This window comes from Lepisosteus oculatus, chromosome 13 (assembly GCF_040954835.1).
Source record: "Lepisosteus oculatus isolate fLepOcu1 chromosome 13, fLepOcu1.hap2, whole genome shotgun sequence".
Taxonomy (NCBI): domain Eukaryota; kingdom Metazoa; phylum Chordata; class Actinopteri; order Semionotiformes; family Lepisosteidae; genus Lepisosteus; species Lepisosteus oculatus.
This window is the reverse complement of record NC_090708.1, coordinates 173,563-192,500: the sequence shown is the minus strand read 5'-3', so window position 1 is coordinate 192,500 and position 18,938 is coordinate 173,563. Positions and strand designations below refer to the sequence as shown.

General features: G+C 37.7%; 2 protein-coding genes across 7 annotated transcripts in view; one reads left to right on the top strand and one right to left on the bottom strand.

The window, feature by feature from the left end:
- Window positions 1-7,299, top strand: part of dnajc19 (DnaJ (Hsp40) homolog, subfamily C, member 19) — a 7,982-nt gene extending 683 nt beyond the window's left edge. Inside the window, exons 2-7 of the mRNA XM_006637390.3 lie at window positions 1,047-1,098; window positions 3,400-3,473; window positions 4,069-4,148; window positions 4,516-4,586; window positions 4,825-4,932; window positions 6,863-7,299. Of these exons, the coding sequence (XP_006637453.2) occupies window positions 1,047-1,098; window positions 3,400-3,473; window positions 4,069-4,148; window positions 4,516-4,586; window positions 4,825-4,895 (348 nt within the window). The 3' untranslated portion in view covers window positions 4,896-4,932; window positions 6,863-7,299. The remainder of the gene's footprint in view (window positions 1-1,046; window positions 1,099-3,399; window positions 3,474-4,068; window positions 4,149-4,515; window positions 4,587-4,824; window positions 4,933-6,862) is intronic.
- Window positions 5,317-18,602, bottom strand: fxr1 (FMR1 autosomal homolog 1). 6 transcript variants are annotated; one of them, XM_015360849.2, is made up of 17 exons: window positions 18,494-18,602; window positions 15,694-15,746; window positions 15,164-15,257; window positions 14,895-14,966; window positions 13,861-14,009; window positions 13,473-13,566; window positions 13,227-13,343; window positions 12,704-12,874; window positions 12,506-12,584; window positions 12,321-12,430; window positions 11,666-11,752; window positions 11,360-11,570; window positions 10,050-10,262; window positions 9,545-9,745; window positions 8,723-8,803; window positions 6,839-6,927; window positions 5,317-6,489 (listed from the first exon to the last, which is right to left on the bottom strand). In XM_015360849.2, exons 1-17 carry the CDS (start codon window positions 18,542-18,544, stop codon window positions 6,313-6,315), a joined length of 2,049 nt encoding a protein of 682 aa, XP_015216335.1. In that variant the 5' UTR covers window positions 18,545-18,602; the 3' UTR covers window positions 5,317-6,312. The 6 variants fall into 6 exon arrangements, with proteins under 6 accessions (XP_015216335.1, XP_069053349.1, XP_069053350.1 ...); XM_069197248.1 differs by having other exon boundaries at window positions 11,666-11,759; window positions 12,322-12,430; XM_069197249.1 differs by having other exon boundaries at window positions 6,839-6,921; window positions 11,666-11,759; window positions 12,322-12,430.
- Between the last annotated feature and the right edge of the window lie 336 nt (window positions 18,603-18,938).

The window sequence follows — 18,938 nt, the reverse complement described above, 5'->3', positions numbered from 1 at the left end:
CTGGTCAGTACCTGGATGAGAGACCTCCTGGGAAAAACTAAGGTTGCTGCTGGAAGAGGTGTTATTGAGGCCAACAGGGGGCGCTCACCCTGCGGTCCATGTGGGTCCTAATGCCCCAGTATAGTGATGGGGACACTATACTGTAAACAGGCGCCGTCCTTCGGATGAAACCTAAAACCGAGGTCCTGACTCTCTGTGGTCATTAAAAATCCCAGGGCGTTTCTCGAAAAGAGTAGGGGTGTAACCCCAGCGTCCTGGCCAAATTTCCCATTGGCCCTTACCAATCATGGCCTCCTAATAATCCCCCTCTATGCATTGGCTACTTTACTTTGATCTCCCCCCCCCCCCGACGGCAGGCGGAGCGACGCGCCAGTTGGAGTATTTCTCAGTCCTATTTAATGGCAACGTCAGCTCAAAGATTTGGTTCAAACCACCAAATGGAGACGGGCGTGCCGACAAGCGGACCCTGCTGATGCGGGATTAACGCTAGGATGAGAGAGAGATAGATAAGATAAGACTTTATTGATTCCATAGGGAAATTGATGTGTTACAGCAGTCCAGCCCAAGACAAGCAAAAACAGACATCAGAATAGACGAAACGTTATACAAAATAAATAAATAAAAATAAATACATAGGTGTGTGCAAAATATGATGATCATAGTCACTGTAAAAACAATAAAAATATGTGCAAAATGTGCATAGGTTTATACAGATTAATTTCCAAAAAGTACAATGGAGCAACATGCAAAAAAAAAAACTGTATAAATATGACATAACGGCCAGTCACTATTTCTTTTGTCATTTTGGAAGTCCGGAGGTTACTGGAATTGTTTTCCTGAGAAAACCCCAGTAACAGGAAATTGAGGATGTAAATGTAAATAATTAAGAATTACAACGTGTAATTTCATACTGATGAAGTGCTGGCGGTTATTGTTGCCTATCTCCCTGTCTTCTCTAGTCTGCAGATGAAAGTGTAATTATTTTTTTCATCTATCAATTAGAGCGACTGTGTAATCAAGGGTCTTTGTCTTGCTTTTATTTGCAGGCCAGCACTATGATAGCAGTTGGCCTGACAGTAGCGGCTGCGGGATTCGCTGGTTGGTAAATTGAAGACATTCTGTACAAAGTTACCTCTTTATATTGAATTAAGGGTTTTAAAAACTATTTTACATCATAACCAATTCACTTTCCCCTTTCATTTTTAAATAATTGCTGTGAAGTGGGTTTTCAAGTATTAATGTTTGTATGTTGAATTCCAAATTTGACACCACACAAGCCTGTGCCACTTTGTAAAATGCTTTGAAGTTCGGTAATTCTTGTGACTTTCATGGCTTTCTACAGTGATAGTTCAAAAGGCTTGAGGTGAAGTGCAGCATTCTCAGTTGTATTTAAAGAATAACAAGTATGTGTAAACTTATTTGTCTATGCTGCACAGACTAATAAAAGCATCAGTCTAGAGTTAATATATTCTTAGGATTCCTGGTTTTACTGGTGACTTGAATAGTGGCTGATTTTTTCTAATCCCTAATTTTGTCTTATTCTGTGCTCTTTCCAGTGGCGTGCTGTGAAGCAAGCATATAGCATTTTGTGCATGGTATAAAACTTTTTGTAATGTGCACACAATGATTAAATCCAGCCAATAAGTTAATTCTGGCAGCAAGTCAACTATAATGAAAGCTTTTTGCTTGCCTTACTGAAATCTAAATTTCATTTGTCTTTTTTCAGAAAGGGCTGTGCTTTATAACCCAGTAGGTTACACAGATACCCAAGCGGTTTCTTTTGGACAGCCAGCAGGGCTTCAGATGTCCACTGATCAGGTAGTTGCGTGGAAGTGTCTGTCTGTGCTTTAAAGCAGAGAAAGACCCTCACGCCATTGTAGTAGAGTAGGGTAAGTTAGAACTGAGAATATATACTGAGAGCTCATTTAGGCATCTGTCTACTCTCACCTGTTGTGCGTAGATGCATGTGAATTAAGCTCTGACAACTTTTAAAACTAAACAATAGTTTGCTTTCTGAAAAGTTTAATTATTCTAGCGAGTACCAAACCGGATATTGTGTATCTCCTTTGGAATCATGTCAGCAGCACGTCCCACATTGTGGACATTATAGAGGAAGACGAGGAACATAAAGTTTTTCAGTCAGAGCTGCTCTGCTTCGAGTGACAGTTCCACCTCAAGGTCAAACAGAGGGCAATCTCCTTTCCCCTGTTTCAAAGACCACCTTGCAAAAAAGAAAAAAGTGCAATTCTTTCCAAATATTTTAAGAAAGTCCTTCTTTATTGTGACCAGTGAACAAGACTTACAGCATTTTTGGCAATGACAGAATGGACTATACTGCTTTGATCAAGACATTTTGAATCTCGTTTGTCCCATAAGGAAGTTTCTCACTGTCTTGTGTAACTGAAGATCGCTGTGAGCTTGTCCAGATGTCCAAGCAGTTTACAAGTGTTGCTGGTGAGCTCTGTGACATCATTGACAAAAAGTAGACAAGGCCAGCAGAAGAGTGTCTTCAGAGATCTTGTAGATTGCTTCAGTGGAATACCCTTTCAAGCCTTACCCTGCTTTTCTGTATGTGCTCTCATAAGTTTAATCTTATATTCTTGTCTGCAAGAAAATAATTCTTTATCCATTTACACTTCAACTCTCGACATGTTCATCCCATGATGCAACACAGACAGACACTATTGACCTGTATTCCACAGCAAGGGAGATTCACTTCTTAGCTGCCTTTTCCAAAGCGTGATTTGTAGACAGATCAGCACAATTGGCGTCATGTTGATCAGAAAAAGAGACGTAACGTATGCATTACATCAGCTGGGAAAAAAAGGGTGATTTCTTAGATCCTGACTTACATCTATCTAGCCTTAAATTCTTTGCATTTATTTGGCGTTTTTCATACCAGTGCTTTACATACGGGGGGCATTCACTTCATCCACTGATGTGCAGCACCTACCTGTGTGCTTCAGTTGAGTGAAAGCTAGGTAGGTAGAGGGGGAACATAATTGGGGTTAGACTGTACAGAGCCCTGACTGAAATCTGGCCAGGGCACCATGTTTAACATCCATGCTCTTACAAGCAATTCCACTGGATCTTTAATGACCAAGCTGTTAGGATCTTGGTTTAGGATTTCATCTGAGGTTCAGCACCTTTGCCCGCACTTTGCCCAGTGCTTAGTTTTAGAAACTCTGGTTCAGGGGGAAGAGTCCCACCTACTGGTCCATCAGTAGCACTCACAGCAGTACCCTGGTTTTCTAATAACTGTAGTGATATAGACTGTTAACATGGTTCGCACATTATTGGGCATGCAAAGCATGAGTTGCAGAAAAAAACGGCACGCCACTGGTTCATTCATGAAAAAATTGAAACGCTTTGCCTGACGTCTCGCTCTTCCTGTTTTAGGCCGTTACGCTGTGCAGGCAATGAAGCACATGGAACCTCAAGTAAAACAAGCCCTCCAGAGTCTTCCGAAGTCTGTAAGGCAGTCCGCTCCGTCTTTCCAACAAGTTCAGCTTTGCAGAAAATTCAGTATGAAAACTGACCTGCTTATTTCAGATATTGAAGATTCATATTTAGCTCATTCTATCTATAAAAAGCTGAAATGCTGATGGAAATTATAAACAAAAGAATGGTTTTGAAGGATTTCTAATATGTCTGTCTAGCTGATTTTCCTACAGCTGCTATAAATGCTTGTAATTCTCTTAAAAGCCATGGGAATCCAATGTTAAGTTTGCACATGAATCCGGGACTAGACATAACCCCTCACAGGGCTGATGTAAGTAACAGTGTACTCGCAGGATTCAGTTCAGGCCCATTGCTCTTGTTGAGCTGTGTCACAGATTTAGATTCTGGTACAGTTAACAAATTAGTTATAATTAGTAATGATACAAAAGTAAAGTAAGTTGCAAATGGAAACAGCCACAGTGGAATTACAGAAAGATAAGTGATCCATGCAGGAAGTAGCAACATGTACTATAAATTCATCCTTCTACTAAATCTCCAATCAGGCAAGATAAGCAAAATAGCTTCCCTTTCCCTGTATCCTTAATTATGTTCTTATTACAATTACAGGCTTTCAGTGGTGGGTACTATAGAGGTGGGTTTGAGCCAAAAATGTCCAAGAGAGAAGCTGCCCTTATTTTGGGGGTTAGGTATGTCAATTCAGAGTCTCATATAGTCACCATTAAATAATCCTTTATCATTTTTGTGAAAAGAATAATTGGAATACATTTTTTCTACAGTGATTAAGAATCTATTGATTATAAGGACAGAGATGTTGTTAAGATTTTAAGGGCTAGCCCACTTACCTATTTGAAAAAGATGTTCAGTTATTTTAATATATGCACCTACACTTTCACATAAAACTATAAACTGTTGAAATGTAGTTGAGGTTTCCTACCTGCACTTGAAAGTGATGTGAAACCAGTTTACAATCATTCTTAGTTTAAATTCAACATAATTGACTTTAATACCCATGCATCTACCCCCTGGTAAATTTTCACTTTTAATTACCTTTAGCCCTACTGCCAACAAAGCTAAGATAAGAGAAGCACACAGAAAGATAATGGTATTGAATCATCCAGATAGAGGTATGTATAAAATATTGTTCTATTTTGTATAATAAATATTTGTTCTCTGCCATTTGTACCATTATGGGCTATTTTATATTCTAGAACTGTGGTATGAATGTATGTTGTTAGAAAATACATTTTCCTCAGTGTTTCTATAGTGGGCCTGAGAGATCTACTTTAAAGTAAAATAATTCACAAATATTATAACTGCGATATGTTCATTCTTCCTTACGATTGACCATTGGCTTTTTTTTAGGTGGATCTCCCTATCTGGCAGCAAAAATTAATGAAGCTAAAGACTTGCTTGATGGACAAGCTAAGAAGTAGAGGAGATAAATGGAAGATCTTTTTATTGCACAGAATGGTTGGGATGAGTGTTAAAGATTTTTTAAATAATGTTTGGAATCGTTTTTAGTAGTTATAATAAACACTAAGATGTTTGCACGTTATTATATGAACATTTTTCACATTTTCCATAACTAATGCAGTGACTGGTATTTATCTTAATAATACTCTTTTTAGTGGAGAGTTAAGGTATTGTAATCAACTCTTACAGTTTCACAAAATGATGGAAATAGTTTCTCATTTAAATGACAGCTGATGACAAGTACCATTAATCTGAAACCTCTGTTAGGCCCTCCATGATGAGCACAGATTAACAGTCTCTGTGTGTAACTGTCTTTTTTGAACATTAAGTTTATTAAAAGATTATAGATTGCCAAAGCAAACATCAACACTGGATCAATGGTAAAATGCAGGCTTTTGAGTTTAATGTTGTCATCAGAGAACTGATTTGACAGAGTAAATAGCTGTCTAACCAAGTAAGCACTGTATATACACACAGGAGTCTTTTATTTTTATGAAAATGAAAACATTGATACAGAATTGTGAAAGTTAAAAAAGGTAACATATTCAAGTCGAAAGATGGAAGATCAAGTTTTATTTAAGAACTACCTGCATACAAAACATATTGCACAACAACCAAAAGGATAATTTAAAAAAATCCCGGACTAACCAACAGTTTACATAACAAAAAAAATTCTGGAAATTGATCTTTCAGTAGTTCAATTAATGTTTTGAAACACTTTCAGCCAGTTTAGTGTTTAAACAAAATCTATGCTTTGTTTTTAAATACTGTACATTTTTAAATAAATAAACCAAACAAAGCCCCTTTGCAAAACAGTCACTGCCAATATCTCTCCAGTGTTCCTGCAGACAAGAAGTAAAATCCATTCCTCCAGCATTCCGCAGGAATTGTCTTACAGCATTTAAAAAAATGGACAACAAAGTTTGAGTAAAACAGACCAGTTTCCAGACTGACAAATTCTAATGGGAAAAGTACAATTCAGTGCAATTTTTTGACTGCATTTACTAAATTTCCTCTTATGAAGAAGTGGTTGCATATTAAAACGTAACAAAAGCAGCTAATACTTTTCATAACAGGTATTAGGATGTCAGGGGTCTTCCCGTAATCGTCTTATTCAACAAGAGTTATGTTTTCTACGGCCAGCAAACTTCTTATGTTGAATCTACTTTCTGAAGGCACAACATCTGATAATGTACTTTGAACTTACTAAGTGTAATTTGTACTTATTATATTTTCTGGATCTATCCCATTGCGTTCCAGTATGAAGGAACTGAAAAGTGCAGTAAAAAAATCTGGCAGTCCATATTTCTATCTTTGGCAAGCTTGTACAAGCACTATTGTAACATGAAAGTTACTGTTAGATTTAGATTGAGTTACTTAAGAGACCCCATTCAGCACGGTTTCTTGATTATTTCCATCACCTTGATAAGTTACCTTCTGCGTTCTTTCAGTAGGAGTGCATTGAAACTTTCCTAGTTCGTCACCAGATCCATTACTTGGACCATTTATCATCTTTTCCAATGTGCTGTGTTCTTCTATGAGATCAACTTGCCCCTAACACACAGAAAAAAAGGCATGTTGAAACACCAAGTCAAGCATCACTTACTATAAACAGGACCAGTTTCTATGCCGGATTAAAAGACTTACAAAGATGCAGGTTTTCATGCATGTACTTGTTTTTAAAAATGTAAGGAAAAAAGCAAGAAGTTAAACCAATTTAAGAATCACATTATAACTGTCTCATGATGCAAAGGTTTTATTTGTGTTGCAGTTTACTGTATGGTAGTGGTTAAAAAAACTTTTTATACTACTACAATTGTTACCACCAAACATCATATTACAATTAAATGAGTGTTTTATTTATACTAAATGCTCCCCCCCCCAATAAGTGACCGAAGCTTACCATTTCCTTTTTGTTCTTTTTCAGATTATCCTTTGGTGGGTTTTGTCTGCTCTGTGATTCAGCACGTGATATATAATCCGCCACTGTAACTAGAACACAAAGAATTCTAAAGGTTCATCTACTGAATTATAGTTTCATGCATAAAAAAACTGATTTTAGGAAGAATAAATTGTCCTTAAGTTCAATCAGGAATAGTTTTGTTTTCTGGAAAAAAAAAATCATGAATAGTGTACGGTGGCTCTTTGCACACTGACCGATGTGGGAAGGGACTACATGTAGTAGTATGGAGAGGCGATTAACTGACCGTTGTGGTATGTCTTATTTGTAACTAAGGTACAACTGTTCCTCTGTATTTTTAATCCTAAAGCTGCAATCCTACAATGTGCTTAGTCCAACAAGACACATCACTGGTGCTCTTAGATACTCTTACTCTTATCATAATAAAAAGGGTATTATAATTATTTAATTCCATCCTTGTATTTTTTGAATTTTTAACATTTTTTTGCAAATGCTTTTAAGATTTAACAGAAGCAAATGAAATACTGTGCTGAGATGTGTTAAATAGTTCTCTGCATACAGCTTCAGCTGTAAGCACTTTCTCAGAAATGGAAGTGTCCATTTAGTGAAAGCAGCTTTAACAAAGCATTGATATTGAAAAGGATAAAGCAATGTGCAGTAGAAATTAAATGCAAAGTTCCTCCAAGCTATACGGTTTTAAGTCTTTTCCCCATGCCATTATTACTTTTCTACACAGTAAACAAAGCTGACTCATCAATAGAAGAAAAGATAAGATGTGTATCACTGTATCTGTTTTCATGAACTGATTAATCAATGCATGACAGACATTTTCTTTAAGGAGTGATTTTCCCCATGCACAGAAATATCAGGGAAAACAAGAAAGGTTAATCACCCTGAAAATGAAATCTTATTGTTGTACATACAGAACAGAGTTTTTCTTTGGCATATAAACACACCTAAGAAGCAGCCACAGCTACTTCAAAACCAAACATTAGATCTTAGGCAAAAAGACAGCACAGTTGTATTAGAGGTTTAGTTTGTAAGAAGCAATAATACAGTATTAGTTAATAGTTCAGTCTAAAAAATATGAGTCTCCAGTGGCATGCATTGTAAAACACAGGACTGGGATATCATTTAATTATAATTTAATTTAATAGAACTGGAATTTAACCCCAAAGAGAGAATGTGTTCTCAAAATCATAATGTTTTAAAAAGAGAATCTGTAGAGATGGTGTCCCCACATTATGGACCAACAGTGAACACAGACTAAGGACCATATTTATAAAACGTACCAATACCTGAAGTTCTCACTTCTCTTAAATAATATAAGAAAATAAATTTGAAAAAAGTAACTTGAAATGTCTTGCAAATTCATTTAAGATCCCTTCAGGTATCTCTGATTTTGTAACATTAGGGTTTTGATACTCTTATATGAGCACTTCACAGTAAGAAAAGTACATTGGGATATCAAACTTCCAAGTCATTTTGTGGAAGCAGATTCCTTGGGATCAATCAGGAAACAGACTTACTAGCTTCTTGTCACTGGCAATTAAGTAATATGGCCAACACTGGCCTTCTCTGATTGTAACTTAATGTTCATCTGATGTGACAAAAAAATGCCTTATCAATATGGCCCCAAGTGTTGTACAGACTCCATCTCTCCACAGATCCACTGCTTTCTGTCCACATGGATCGGATCAGGGGATGCAGTTCCATTCTTGTGTCACTTCACTCTGTATTGTTCCTGGAGTAAAGCTGTTGAAAAGGGGGGAGGGCAGGGGCACTGTATGCCATTGGCCTAGGGACGGCACGTTCTCTCATGCTGCTACGGGACACGGGCCGCACAGAGCTGTGTCCGCCTGTTACCTGGCTGCCTGTCTTCTGCCGGTGGGCGGAGACGCCGCTTGCGGCTACGGTGACGCCGCTGAGGTTTTGCCTCCAAATCATCTACAAAAGGAAATTTGACGAAAACCTCTTTTTCAAGGAAAACTAAAATACTAAATTAATCTATTGGGGGTTGTTCGTTATCTAAAATGCTACATACATTTAATATCAGTAGTGAACAAAGCTACGAATGTTAACTCGGACATCATGAGCTTGTTTATTACTGCAATGAAAATTAAAAGACAAGCAATCGTAGATTAAGCTTTTATGGTATTTCTCTGAATTTTCAAGTGAATTTTTTTGTCCTAAAGGATCCCTAACATGTATGAGGGTGCCCTCTTCATTAGCCACTGAGGTACAGCACCCATGTGGAGATTAGCAGATCAGGTGGAGAAGGGAACGTTTAAGGAGGCCAGACACTGCAAGCCCACAGTGGAACCTAACCAGGACACCAGGGTTAACATCCCTCTTCTTCTGAAAGGTACTGTGGGATCTTTAAAGAGCAAACTGTCCGGACTTAAGCTTAAAGTCTCAGACAAAGGATGGCACCTCCCAGAGCACAGCGTTACAGTTGCCACACTGGAAGATTGGTCTGGCCCACAGGAAAGAGCGCCACCTACTGGTTCACCTGCACCACTGACAGCACCAGCCTACTGTATACCTTTCTCCCACTCATCAGTGACTAAAAGCCCTTAATTTAATCCTGCTGTAGTACACCTAACATTTGCGATACCTTTTTCACATTTGGTATATGAATATTATTTTATAGGGCTGTGAATAGCTTGACCCGCAAACTCTGCTTACCTATACCATTCTCATTGACCGATGCACTATCGGACTCTGTCATGCCATCGATAACTGTGGCGTCCCCATCAGTCCTGCGCCTGCGGGAGCGCCGGCGCCGGCTGGCGCTGTGGTGAGAATCACTGGCGTCCGTGTCAGCAGTCTGGTCCGTTTCAGTGTTGTCCAATATGCTGTAAGGGTTGCTGTCAGGATCTTTGAGCACTACAGGGTGAAAGAACAGGAAATTCTTCACTTGAAGAGTTATTTTTCAGAACACAAATAAAAGACAGTATTAAAGCAAATTTGTGCATTAACAACATTAATTTGAGCACATGAAGAGGTTCTGAATACAGAACAAGCTGAAATGGGTTGATACCAAATAACTTGCAGACATACAGCAATCAAAAACCAAGTTTCTGAAAGACGCACGTAAATGTAAAATGCTGAAAAATATTAAACTGCAACGCTGAGATGGTGCAATGCACGCTACCAAATAGTAACATGAATAAGGAGCCAAAGGTGGTACCTGAGCTGATGGAGGAGATGGCACTGCCCCGCCCTGCTGCCCGCCCTCTGCCTCCAGTGCCTCCACGGCCCCTGCCCGTCCCCGGCCGCCTCCTGCTGTCCCGCTGGTGCCTCAGCTCCCGGTCGCGGTCTTCCCCTGCCAGGGACCAGTCGCTCAGTTCGTCCTTCCTGTCCGACTCCGTTTCCGACGCGTTGGACTGCTCCGAATTTGTGCCTAACGCATAGGGGTCACATCACACAGTGTTGCCAACCCACCACCCCCTCATGGTCAGCCAAAGGGGTTGTGCGATAAACACTTCTGCATTCGATCTGACTGCTGGTATTTCATATTAACCTGCCATTTCTAGAGTTTTACTTAAAATGGGAAAACTCTGAACATTAAGGTTCAATCTTTAAAAATTATCAACTGGTAAAAGGCATGTATTATTGATTACTGCCAGGCGTTGGTACAGTATTATGAACTTGAATACTCTGTGTGCTTGGAATCCTATGTGTCAACAGTTTTTTTTTAAGCAAGCAGGTTTGCTTATTTCTACATGCTTTATTTTAGGAATACCATAATCAATTAAATGTTTGGCAGTCTGAGTCCATTACATGGAGAATTGGCCTGTTTTTATCTGAGTTAAAGTGGTTAACTAGGCAGCCGTATGGCTGGTGATTAGTGCTCTGTACTAATCCAGACTGAAGAGTTGTCCCAAACAGGATGCTACCGACATTGAAATAACAGCATGAAAAAAACATTAAATTGTTATTCTATTGTTAAGTAAATTAAAATAAATATAATTAAAAAATAATTAATGCACATGATTGGGAATCAGACTGTGATTCCACGAAAAAAAGAACAGTGTTTGATGCCATGATAATCACACTGAAATTTAAATAAGAATGGTTACAAGTGAGAGGAGGCCATTTGACACACCTTAATCCACTTAATCCAAGGACCTCAACGAGCTTTTGATTATCAAGATGAAATTCAGCATCGTATTGTTGGCAAGATATATAGATTTCACATCTGTATCATTGTTTACTCAGATGTAAGAAACAGTAAGAAACAACACACTGCACACAGACGTTACTTCCACGCTGAGAGTCAAATTAAATGTTTCTGCTGTTGAGCCTTCTGGCGTGTGAAGTAGTAAAACTATTTACAACTTTGAAGAATGACTGGAAAGCCACATCACTGAACCTGTCCAATTCAGTCATACCCTCACAGTAAATGCAGTAGCATTTTTCAGTAGTGGCTTTTCTGAACATGACCCTGACGTCTGTGCTGATCACAGTGGAGGTCCATCAGCCACGAGGAGGAGTTACCATATCCAGAGGTGTAGTTGGGGCCCCTGCGCCCCCGGCCTCGGCCGCTGTAGGAGCGGCTGCCATGCAGGGAGGAAGCAGAGGTGCTTTCGTCCGTCGTGTAGCCTTTATCTTTCTCAGCAGTCCGGCTGGACGAAGGCCTAAAGCCCATCCCTATCTGCCGGAGCTGTTCATCTATCTGCAGCCTTTCCATTCTCAGCTGTTCGACCTCCTGGAAGCAAGCAAAATTCATGAAGATTAACTTAGGTGGGAGCTGCTGTTCCTTTAACTAGCCTTTAATTTTAAGGATGACTGGTACGAACTTACATTAAGGTAGGAAATGTGATACTCCAGAAGAACATGAACGTTCCCAATACTCTCCTTTGTGCCAACAAATGTGAAAGGAACCATTCCCTGCATCAATAGACCAAAATTAACATGTTATTCTGATTATTCTTTTGAGATATAATAAAACACCTCAATACAAACTGATTGTAACATCCCAGCACACAATTTCTTCACCTCAGTTTCATATTTTTTATTGTATCACTCTGACATCATGTCACCATCCAGTTTTAATTTTTAGCTTCGTGGAGTACATAAATATAAAGGGTTTTTATGAAAACTTGAATGTTGTTAAAACAGAACATTCACCAAAGCAAACCACTGCTGGACACATAATTCAAATAGTTCAAGTAGGTAGCTGCTTCAGCATGCCTAAGAACAAGTAAAGGTTTACTCCATGCTGAAAAGAGAAGAAAAAAAACAACATTTCGGCTGTGGAGCCGTTCTCCATTACAAAATTCAAATGGGCTCTTTTCTAGTTGTATCCAAACAAAAACAAAATTCAAAGTTAAAAAATTCAATTGAACTGAAATGTGAGTTACAAGAATCGCATGGATGTTCTGGATAACTACACTGTTCCTTTACATTGCTCCTTGTTGTACTTTGGTCAAACTGCAGCAGGAATGTAAGAGTTTACCTCTTCCCTGGGATGTCTGTTGTCATTGTCACCCTCGATTCGGACTCGTACAACTCCAGATTTATCCACAATTTCTTGGATGACTTTTCCAGCTTTTCCAATCACTTTTCCTGAAAATGTCAAAACACATATGAAAAACTGCTCAAAGCATATTCTTTTAAAGCACAAAACAAAAACTTACTTACCAACCAAATGTCTAGGAACCTGAGCAGAGTCTTCTATAAACTCAAGGTAACTCCTGGCCTTCTTTACTGCTTCAGCACTCTTTAGGGAAAAACATCAGAGGTTTGAAAAAGAGAGAGGTTTAGAGAGGTAAAGGCATGATAGTACAACCAAGTTATAAAGCAGTTAATGAATAACCAAATTCCAAGCACTTCACTCACCTCTCCATAAATTCTAAACGTACCGCTGTCTTCCTCCAGTTCAATTGCTGTAACTCCTGGCACTTTCCTTGCTTGCTGAATATTGCTGCCATGACTTCCAATGGCAAGACCCATCAAGTCCTCCCTCACAGTAAACTCCTCATGGAAGGCAGCTGCCAGCTGCTTTGTACTCTGTAAGTAATTAACAGAAATAAGCTAGACAATGAAAGGCAAGAAATGAGGTAGAAACTTAAATTTCAGAAATAAAAAATAGAGCTGAGGATCACTGAATACTTTAAAGGTTAAATCATCCACAATCAATAGGTGAAAATGCAATATAAATTAGTCATTTCCAATTTGATACATGCATATAAATGTAAACACTATTTTGCATAACAATGTTAATAACCATATTAGAACAAAGCAAAAAACACCTAAGGAGAATATTTTAGAAGTAAATTCTACTGAGCTTTCTCTAAGGTCACAACAAATCTCACGGTACATTCAGATAGTAAAATTCAAGCAAGCAAAAGTACATTTGTACCTCCAAGTGTTTTGTAGCTTCTTCATTTCTAGACATGAGCATCAGTTTTGTACGAATACTTCGCAAGTGCATGTCACTCAGTATGTTAACCCTCTTAATTGTGGCTTCATTTGTGGACTAAAGGAAAAGACAAAAGTTAAATTCAACCCACTGAATAATTAATATGATACCTTTGTTCGTGTCTTACAAAAAAAAATCACATCAAACTTATTACTGGAATCACAGAATTAAAACAAAATCTCTCACCAATATGACTAACTGGCCTATTTCCACACTGTAGAAGATGCGACAGGCTCCAATTGCTTTTTTAAAATCCTTATGTGCAAGTTCATTTTCACATCTACAACAACAATTGAAAAAATAAAATTATTAATGACAATGCAAATATCTGGGTGAAAGTTGCAGTTTCACCTGTGCCTTAAACAAACCTTTATATTTTGCCTGGGAAATAGTTACGAATTAAATCAAAGTCTATTTAAAACTTAATGGACAACTTCTGCAGAGGTCTAAAATACTTTTCCCATAGTAGCTACTTTTTTCCACTGAAACTTAAATTTAAACTTACACATGCTCCTTATAACACACATGTATTACCATATCATATCATTACTATTTTTTTTTATATTCCACTTACGCAACTCTCAGATCCTCAGGGACTGGTACAGTGCACTTGAAGAAAGTGTTCTTTGTCACAGGTTTGTTAAGATTGACTGGCCGAAGACGCTCAAAGGTGACTATTTCATTGTATGTGGCATCACAAGCAGCGTACTCAATTACATAAAACTAAAAAACATAAAATTGAAAAAGGTGAGAAATACTCTAAGCAAAAACTATTCACACTGCCTTCTCTTTCTCTATCGTTTGAAAAATATCTGGTAAATTGGTTAGGATACAGAGATAAGAGTCTGAAAAATCTGAGCCAAAACATGCAGGGTTAAAACTGTACAATGTTCTAGTAAGACCCTATTTAGAATAAAGAATTTTGGTTGCCGTGGTATAGAGATATTATTGGTGCTCTGGAGTCACCAGAGAAAAGAGCAACCAGATACACTCCAGGGCTGAAAAGAATGTCTTATGCTGAAAGGCTAAAAAAGCTGAACTGTTTCAGTCTCGAACAACGGCGACTATGAATGGACCTAAAACAAGTATTCAAGCCCTCAAAAACATTGACCAAATCAACACTTTGATGTTCAAGACCCTCAACAGGAAAACATTAACCAGGAAGTGCATTTAAAAGCATGAACAGGTGGTACTTCCTTAGACAAAAAATTGTGGGAGTAAAGAACAAGATAATCAGCCCAGTTGCTCCAGCCAATACTGTGTTTCTTTTAATTAGGAAATGACTGGAGCGATCCTCAGATTAACTAGCTACTAACTACCAAACAGGCCAGTTAGGCCAAATGGCCTGCTCTAGTTTGTTACCATTCTTATTCTTATCTCCAGAGACGACACCTGCTCAACCTGCCTTAATGTGTGGATCCCATATTGGTATCATCAGTCACCTTTGGCTACAAGGCATAGTCAAGGAATAAGGCAGCTGATTAAAGGTCAATAAATGTTTAAATCACCAATTCACTGCCTTAAGTGAAAAATAAAGATGAAAAAATATGTGATGCATCACGAACAGAACACAGTAAACTATGGGCTTACACGTCAGCCTTTACTTACATCACCCTTCATCATTCGCACTTTTGCCAGCCACCATCCACATGGCTCCTGATCATTAGCTCTGGAGTAAATCTGAGTAAGGAATTCGAAAAATTAAAAGCCATGAAAAAACAGATAAACTGACAAACACAAAAGCTGCTGTCTAAAGATTCTTTCTGTAAACAATTACCAGTACAGCACACAAGTTTAAAGACAACGTGCTCATAGATTACAGAGCAATTCCACTAATAAAAAACAAACCAGAAAACACAGCAGATTAAAAAATCTACCTCAACTTCTTCACCTTCACCAATTTCCTTTTTTGCATCTGGAGGAGGCGGCAATCGTACATCACTGAAAGGAACCTGCCGTTCTGGTTGCCAGCTTTGAGAAACAAAATCATTACTCTATTGCTGCTACAGCATATTCACTTTCAAGGCTGAAAGATCTGACACTATCCAATAATCACTGCAAATTTAGTTACTATTCTAAGATCTCTCATTAAAACAATAAAAATACATCTTTCAGACACATATTTCTTTCATTATTTTTATATAAAGCATAATGTACATTCAAATCAGTTATCATGACAGGTTCCAACAAGTAGCCCCTGCCAGAATCCGATCCAGAAAGCACATTCTGAGGTGCTTGCAAATGCAGAAGGCAGTATTTATATTCCACAAAGCAAAATTGAGAAGCATGAAAATGAGCCACTTCCAGCTTGATCAATCCTGAGCTTCCTGTCTTGAATTCTTCCCAAAGCAGCTTGGTTATGATTTTTTTTTTAAACCCAACACGAAATTACTGTTAAAATACTTACTTATTTTCAAAGACAATGGTAAGTGAGTCATCATGGACATCTTTGACAAATCCCTAAAACATAAGTAAGGAATTCAAGTTACATCTTAATGACATTTTCCAGATTTATCCTAACTGCCTTCAGTTATTGTTAGTCATCCAATGTGCATACCCACGCAATACTATTTTAATGTACAAAATGTAATAGAATGTGTTTACATTTGATGTTTAAAGTTAACTGATATTAATACTTTTTAAACAAACTTTTTAAACGCCTTGGAAAAAGCAGACAAACTCATTATTTAAACTCATTATTTGTCTTAGACCTTAAAACTAAAACTGACCCAGTTAAATGTATAATTAGTTCAATAACCTTACCAAAATCCCCCATAGTAGACTCTAAGGAACAGAATTAAAGACCACTGCTGTACACTACTGAAGTAAATGACAGTTTAGATCCAGTTCCTTGACAGTTTTTCCAATTATGTCAACCTTCTAAACCAATGTGTTTATAGATGGTTCTCTAAGGCAGCACAAAAAGCATTATAAAAATGTGTTTAAACATATTTCATTACAACACTGGAGAAAGGAGCCTGTACAGATGTTATGTAAATGTCTAAATAGAATACATGAAGAAACAAATGTCTGAAATCACATATCTACTGTTGACAACAGTTTATCATTTTCTTCAATAGAAGAAACATATTTTACATGAAACAAGAATCACATCATTTAATGAGATACTTAAGAGATGCTTTTGCTTTGTGTTAGAGAAGGATTTGCATACCCACACAAGTACAAAGGGCAAAGTGGTGCTGGTTAACAGCATGACTGCTAAAGGACAAATTCCAGAGACTAACACCACTAAACTCTTCTCATTAATTCTCTCCAAAAACTATTTTTTTCTTTTCCATCTGTCATAGCTTTTTTATTTTACTTATGTAAGCACTACATGATATTACATTATATAATTATATTATACATTACATTATATTTTATAATAATCTGATTGTGAAAATGTTCTACTTTGAAACTACATAAACTGCTGTTTTTTTCACTATATTCAGATATTGTTTAAGTCATACTGTAATAAGTCATTACTTTACCTACAGAAAGTTAAAAAAAGAAAACATAACAGAAATATTTGCGTTTAGTAAAAAGCATCTGTCTTTTGCATAACTAGCTATGTGTAAGCCCATGTTTTAAATATAGCTCAGAGTTCCAAGTTATCCTTTGAACCTGACAACAGCTCAAGATTGACAGTGAACAGCTGTCAGACCACATATTGCTCTGGGATTGAGTGACATTCTAGGAATAACTTCAGCATGATACAATAACTACTTAATACTATTAACAGATGTATTTTCCTACCATGGACTGAACAAGTTAGTTCAACAGACAGTAACAGCTGTCAATACCTAAACATCTAGTAATCACACATCTTAGTGCTTATGTACAACAAAATTAAAAAGGAAAAGGAAATTAAGAAATGTAAAAGGCACAAAGTATTACATTTAGAGTATAAGCCTGATTTTTTTAAGGAGTCGACAGTACAATAATCTACTTGTTACATATAAGATACAAAAGTGATGCAAGTCAAACGCAACAGTGAAATGACATGCAGAAGAAGCAAACAGAGAGCTCACAATCAAAGACACCGCTAAACTAAACACTGCATTTTCATATGAACACAGGAGATAGTTTTCAAGTCACATAAAGACAAACTCTTCAGTGAATTTAACTGCATGCAGTGCCACATATTTTATAAACCAGGCCTCCAATCTTAAATAATTGCTTACACTTATATAGCGCTTTTCTGGACACTCCACTCAAACTGCTTTACAGGTAATGGGGATCCCCTCCACCACCCCCAGTGTGCAGTAAATGACATTCCCTTCAACTTCCATTCTTACGACAAGGGAGATTCCTTTGTATTAGAATCAGAACGGGTTCTTCTGCTTCAAGTGCTTATCATAATCAGTTCCCCTAACAACAGTTAGACCCAACCTAAACACATATCAGTCGTTAGACCTGTCACGCTTTATTTCAGAAATACGAAAAGGCCCTTATTAAAAAGATTCGGCACATCTAAGAGCTGGATTATAAAAACAAAAATATAGTTACGTTATTGACAGCTACTGTTTAGTAGACTTTGGCATATTAACAAGACTAATGGAACAAAGGAATGGAAATGTCCTTTTCCCATCATCGTGCAAATGAAGGGAATGAGATACACGGACGCTTCAGGTGCGTCTCTCAACACATTTGAATCTTCCTGCACTTTTATAAAACTTCTCTTAAACTCACCAGACCTCCAGGCTGAGCAAGTCAACGGATTCAGTACTTACAAATCCCACAGTGACTGCTGATCGTGTTCCACTCATTTTGTATAAAATATTAAAAACTATGCCCACCATTAAAACATCAAAGATCTTGTCAACATGAATAACGTAACAATATAACGAACAATATTAATCCTTATTAAATAACACCTGAGATAGGCCTGTATTAACAAGGGAAAGAATATATCAGTCCAAAAAAGTTCAAATATTTAAGTTTACAAATATATATCTCCAGACTGAATACATAATATGGGTTATCAAACTCTAGAATATAAAAATGCATATATACGTGAGTATGTAAATAAATCATAATGTAACTGACAAAAGATCAGACATTTTTGTGTCCTCGTCAAAGGCACTTTCTTACAGATTTATTTAGCAAGAACAATCCCGTGAAAACAACCTGTACATTTCCGTACACAAAGCTTTCTTCTCCTTTTTAGATAATTTATTTTATCGGAATGATTTGAATGTTTTTACCTTGTAATAAGCTCCGTTGGAGCCACGGACTTCTACCGTCAGTTCCTCCATATTGGCCACGCAATGTACTCTGGGAAAGCATTCTAGAAACTTACACCGTCACAGAGCACCGTGCGTCTGCAGAGTGGAGTGTACATACGGAGCACATCACTGCACAACATGTATACACACAGTACATAACTGCACAGAGCACATCATTGCACAGCATGTACACACACAGTACATCACTGCAATCATGTATACACACAGTACATCACTGCACAGAGCACACCACTGCAAGCACGTATACACACAGTACATCACTGCAATCATGTATACACACAGTACATCACTGCACAGAGCACACCACTGCAAGCACGTATACACACAGTACATCACTGCACAGAGTACACCACTGCACAGCATGCACACACACAGTACATCACTGCACAGAGCACATCATTGC